The sequence below is a fragment of the Fonticula alba genome (assembly GCF_000388065.1).
Source record: "Fonticula alba strain ATCC 38817 unplaced genomic scaffold supercont2.1, whole genome shotgun sequence".
Taxonomy (NCBI): domain Eukaryota; order Rotosphaerida; family Fonticulaceae; genus Fonticula; species Fonticula alba.
Window position 1 is genome coordinate 2,573,980 of NW_009242971.1, and position 5,213 is coordinate 2,579,192.

The window sequence follows — 5,213 nt, forward strand, 5'->3', positions numbered from 1 at the left end:
ATATGACCCCATTGGCAGGGTAGCCTCTCCCAAGCGTGGTGGTGCGTTCGCACGCACGTGCACGTGCACATTTCGAAGGACACATTTGCACATTTGCACACCTTTACGGCGTCTCACCGACACACACACCCACCCACCCACACACACACACACACACACACACACACACACACACACACACACACACACACACACACACACACACACATACACATACATACATACATACATACGCACATACCAACACCCCCCCATCTCTCTCACATATACATGCCCCCCCTTCACAGCCTCTCCCGCTGAGGTTGCCGCTCTTACCAACGAGACGGCTTCCCAGTCCACCCGCGGTGGGAACATCATCATCACCATGCTGCCGACTCCGGCCCATGTGCGTGCCGTCTACACCGGGTCCGACCTGGCGGCCGCCGGAGCCGCGGTGGCTGCCGGCGCGCCGGTCTCCTCGAGCGAGGTGGTGCCCGGTGCCGGTCTCCTGGACATCGCCCAGGCCGGGACCATCCTGATGGATTGCTCGACCATCGACCCGGCCAGCGCTGGGACCCTGTCGGCGGCGGCACGCGAGCGCGGCCTGCGCGCCCTCGATGCCCCGGTGTCCGGCGGTGTGACCGGCGCCGCGGCCGGCACCCTGACCTTCATGCTGGGCGGGTCGCCCGATGACGCGGCCGCCGTGGACCCGCTGCTGGCGTCCATGGGCAAGGCGCGCCTGCATTGCGGCGATCTCCCCGGTAGCGGCCAGGCGGCCAAGCTCTGCAACAACATGCTTCTGGCCGTGACCATGGTCGGCGCGGCCGAGGCCATGAAGCTCGGTGCCCACTTGGGCCTGGACTCGGCCCGGCTGGCCGGCGTGCTCAATGTCTCCACCGGCCGCAGCTGGTCCACCGACACCTACAACCCGGCCCCCGGGGCCCTGGCCAATGAGAACCTCCCGGCCAACCGTGACTATGCCGGCGGCTTCGCCAATGTCCTCATGAACAAGGATCTCGGCCTGGCCCTGAGCGCGGCCCGGCGCGAGGATGTGGCCACTCCGATTTCCGACCTGGCCGGGCGGATTTATGCCACGCTGGCCGAGGACCCGGCCTACCGCGGGCTGGACTTCGGCTCCGTGTACAAGTGGCTGGGATCCCAGAAGCGTGCCGACTGCTCGGCAGCCGAGGCCCAGGAGAAGAAGGTCTCCTGCTGATGAGTGGTGACGTCCGTGCTTGGGGTGGGGCTGGGGGGCGGGCTCCAACGCTCTGGCGCTCCTCTGCCGCGCAAGGAGCGCCATGGCAGAGGGCCGCCAGGTGGCATCTTCGCGCCGCCGAGCCCCCCCCCCCCTCTCCCCTCTCCCTCGCCTCTTCCTCTCGGCCAGTGCGCCACACAATATATCACATCTCACTCTTGTCTGCCATGTTCGTGTGCGTGCGTGTGTGCACCACCTAGCATTACTTGCCTTGCTGCGTCCACTGTATCTTTCAAGAGCGCGTATGCCTCTGTGTGCGTGCGTGCGTGTGTGTGTGTGTGCGTGTGCATGCGCATACCTGGGCGTCTGCGGCCGTCCTCCCCCCCCCCCGGCAGTCAGGACAACCCACAGTCGGGTCCGCCGCTGATGCATTGGCACATGCGGTAGCATTCTTTGTGGAGCTCCGGTCCCGTGGAACTCACGTGCGTTTGTGCCGACGCATTGCCCCGTCCCTCCCCACGGTGTCGCCGCGCCCACCCCGGGCCAGGATTCCCGCGCTTGCCGCCTGCATGCGCCCCATTAGTCCCTCTCTCTCGCCCGGGGCCATTACTGCCCCCCCCCCCCCTGGCCTCGGCCCCGTGTCCGCTCTGGGGATGGTGCGCGGGCATCCTTTCGGACCGGGGCACCGAGTGCGTGTCTGACCGTGTGTCTGCGTGTGCCTCAAGAAAATCCCCCCACCCGCAACGATTGCACCAGCAAAGCAATCTCCTCCTCCCCACCTCCTCGATCATCGCCTCCTCCGCCCCCTTCTCCGCCCCCCTGCCTCCCTCTCTCTCTCTCCCCTCTTTCCCATTCCTGCCACGACGAGAACCATCATCCGAGGAGATCGCCGCGCGCTCCGCCAGCCCGACACACGCACAACCATCCTCCCCCTCGAGTGACGACCGTCTGCGCGCGTGGACTGTGTTGCCCCCCACCCCCCTTTTGAATTGAGTATCGGTGCGCCCTTTGCTTGGCTCCTTGGTCGTCATCGCCGAACTGCGCTAACTCCAGCGCCCGCGATCGATCACCTCCCCCCCCCCCCCCCCTCACACACACGTATTTATATTTCCAGCCATGGATCCCTATGATGCGATCATGGCCGGAATGGCGTCGGGTGCCCCGGCTGCCGGGGCTGCTCCGACGCCGACCTCCCCTCGCGAGGACGACCTGTCACCAAACGAGCAGGCCGTGCTGAAGCTCCTCCGGAGCCAGAACGGGGTGCGCCCAAGGCTCGGCACACATTGCTCTCCCCCGTGCCCCCCCCCCCCCTTTCCCCCCTCTTACTTTGCCACAGACCATGCATGACGCGCCCGCTGATTGAAACTCACCCGTCGCCTCCTCTCCCGCGCTGCAGGGACAACTGACCAACGAGGTTTTGGAAGCGGAGCTGCCAATCCCTCTAGAAGAGCGAGCAGTTGCCATCAATGCCCTCTCTCGACGGGTGCGCCATTGTTCCCTCGGCCCGGCCCTCTCTCCCGCCCCCTTGGCCAGCCGCGGGTGTCGCTGACGTTGCTTTTTCATGACCACGCCCGGTGCTGACCCCACCCTTCCGTCCTCCCTCCCCCCCCCCCCATCTCTCTCTCTCTCTCTCGCATCAGGGCATGCTCACTTTTGTCCGGATCGGCAACAATGTCGCCTACATGGAGGTCCAGCCGGAGGAGGTCGTCAAGTGCGTCGTGCCTCCCCCTCGTATTCGCTCCTCCAAACTACCTCTTGTTCTGACCACCTACTCCCTGCAATGCGGGCGGGATGCATGAATCCCCAGACTTCAGTCCATGAACCAGGACGAGCGCCTGGTGTACACCCTTATCAAGCAGTCCGATGACAAGGGCATCTGGACCCGGGAACTCCGGACCCGAGCCAACCTGCAGCAGGTCCAGCTGCAGCGGATCCTGCGTGCACTGGAGACACGCAAGATCGTCAAGAGTCTGAAGAGTGTCGAGAGTAAGAACAAGAAGATCTACATGCTTTTTGAGATCGAGCCCTCCCGACAGGTGACCGGCGGCGCGTGGTACAATGAGCAGGAGTTCGACTCGGAGTTCTTGGGGATCCTACGTGACCAAACCTATCGCTTCATCGCCGAGAGGGTGCGTGGTGTTTTTTTTCGTTCTTTTTTTTTTATTCAGACCCTTCTCTCTTGCGGTATACTCTGGCCTCCCGTCTCTCGCTGAGACATCTCCATGTGCTTGCCGCCGCCACTGCGGCATCCCCATACTTACTGTGTCTTTTTGTGACCCCCCCTCCCTCCCCTCCCCTGGGTGGTCGGTCCACGCGCGACCACCTACCTCTCGTGTATGCCCACTCGCCCATGCACCGATGGATGCGCCCACACATCAGAGCATGCCCCGCGGCAACAGTGTCCTGCCCCTGTCCCACGTTGGGTATGCCACGGTCGAGGATGTGGTCGCGCACATCGCCAGCACCCGAGTCAGCAAGGTGCCTCTGAAGGCCGAGGACATCGAGTGCATCATCACCTCGCTCATCTATGATGGGACAGTGGAGAAGTTGCAGAATGGCACCTACCGTGCCTTGGTCCGTCGGGCCACCGGGGCCGGGGTCAGTCTTGGATCGGCCGGGCGCGACCCCACCCGTAGCGGCCTCACCAACATTCCCTGTGGGCACTGCCAGCTTTTGAACTTCTGCAAGGCCGATGGCCCGGTCAACCCGATGAATTGCGAATATTTCTCCAAGTGGTTCGACCTTTGAGAGGAGCGAGGCCCGGCGGAAGAGCCCGCTGTAATGCCTCCCCTGTCTCCCCTTGACCTGGTGTCGTGTCAGGCTGTTGATCGAGTGGGGGCAACTGTGCAGCGGCACTTCCCCCTGCTCTGATCCGCCGGTGCGACCCAATACACACACACACACACACACACACACACACACGCGAACGCACACACGCCAAAGGCACATGGGCCATGTGTCGGGTACACCGCAACCGGACACATGAGGCGCTGGTTTACATGGAAAGAGGAATCTAAAGGTATATGGATGTGGAATGAATGCCGCGCATCAGAGACGCATCATGGCTTCCGATCGGGCAGGGGGGATGACCACACTTCCCCAAACATTTGCTTCGTCCGCGGCCACAGCGGCCTCGGCATGGCGCTGGCGCACGAAGCTCAGGATGGCTGCCACACCGGTAAGACAGGCGGCCATCAGGAAGACAAGGTCAAACCAGTGCGTGAACACCCGGAAGGCCAGCCGAGCACCACCAAGCACGGCGGTCACCGCCGAGTGTGCCGCGTCCGGGAGGTTCCCCCGAAGTTGGAGAACACAGGCACACGCGTAAGCACCCTGGAGCTGGGCCATCAGCAGAGCCAGGTGCGCACCCGACTGTGAGGTCGACAGCGAGTGGAAGAGCTGAGCGGCGATGGAGAGAGAGAGAGAGAGAGAGGGGGGGGGGGAGGGCAGGGGGAGGGAGATAGAGAAGCTCGTTGGAGGTCAGTCGGAAGGACCGCCCTCACAGGCGGTGACAGATGACATGCTACAGTTGGTGCGCACCTTGATGAAGTGGAAGAGGAACCCCCGGACATTGGTGAACACCAGGATGCCAATCAGCAGGAAGGAAATGTGCACCCCAAGGGCATTCAGCGAGAGGGCGGTGGCCTGCTCGGCGCCAAGGTACTGACTGACCAGGCCGAGGGCGCGCGACACCGGGTCAATGTGGGGCCCGGCGCGGGGGCCTGCGCCGCTATCGCCGATGCCCCCACCGCCGGCTGCCGCGGCAGACAGGACATTTATCACGCTCATGAGAAGGCGGTAGGCACCGTAGAAGGAAAGGACATGGCCAAGGGCGTCCAAATACCTTCCATGTAGAGTCTGGCTGAAGGCCCGGCGGTTGAAGGCATTGCGAATGGCGCTGAGAGTCGAAAAGTGACGGCTCTGCACAAGCTCCAGGGCGGCGATGTTGCCCTCAAGCTCGTGGATGTTGGCAAGCAGGTTGGCCGCTGCCTTGGCGCCGGAGGGAGCGGCTATGGTCCGGAGTTAGCTCGGGGGGGGG

General features: G+C 63.6%; 3 protein-coding genes across 3 annotated transcripts in view; 2 read left to right on the forward strand and 1 right to left on the reverse strand.

The window, feature by feature from the left end:
* Window positions 1-364: 364 nt before the first annotated feature.
* Window positions 365-1,195, forward strand: H696_00559 (hypothetical protein; the record flags this gene model as incomplete). Its single annotated transcript, XM_009494435.1, has 1 exon — window positions 365-1,195. One exon carries the CDS (start codon window positions 365-367, stop codon window positions 1,193-1,195), a length of 831 nt encoding a protein of 276 aa, XP_009492710.1.
* A 754-nt stretch (window positions 1,196-1,949) lies between these two features.
* H696_00560 (hypothetical protein) lies at window positions 1,950-4,082 on the forward strand. Its single transcript, XM_009494436.1, has 6 exons — window positions 1,950-2,173; window positions 2,289-2,434; window positions 2,571-2,657; window positions 2,815-2,885; window positions 2,982-3,303; window positions 3,554-4,082. Exons 2-6 carry the CDS (start codon window positions 2,291-2,293, stop codon window positions 3,920-3,922), a joined length of 993 nt encoding a protein of 330 aa, XP_009492711.1. The 5' UTR covers window positions 1,950-2,173; window positions 2,289-2,290; the 3' UTR covers window positions 3,923-4,082.
* Window positions 4,083-4,174: 92 nt separating this feature from the next.
* Window positions 4,175-5,213, reverse strand: part of H696_00561 (hypothetical protein) — a 2,904-nt gene continuing 1,865 nt past the window's right edge. Inside the window, exons 6-7 of the mRNA XM_009494437.1 lie at window positions 4,715-5,184; window positions 4,175-4,573 (exon numbers count right to left, since the gene is read on the reverse strand). Coding sequence (XP_009492712.1) covers window positions 4,223-4,573; window positions 4,715-5,184 — 821 coding nt within the window. The 3' untranslated portion in view covers window positions 4,175-4,222. The remainder of the gene's footprint in view (window positions 4,574-4,714; window positions 5,185-5,213) is intronic.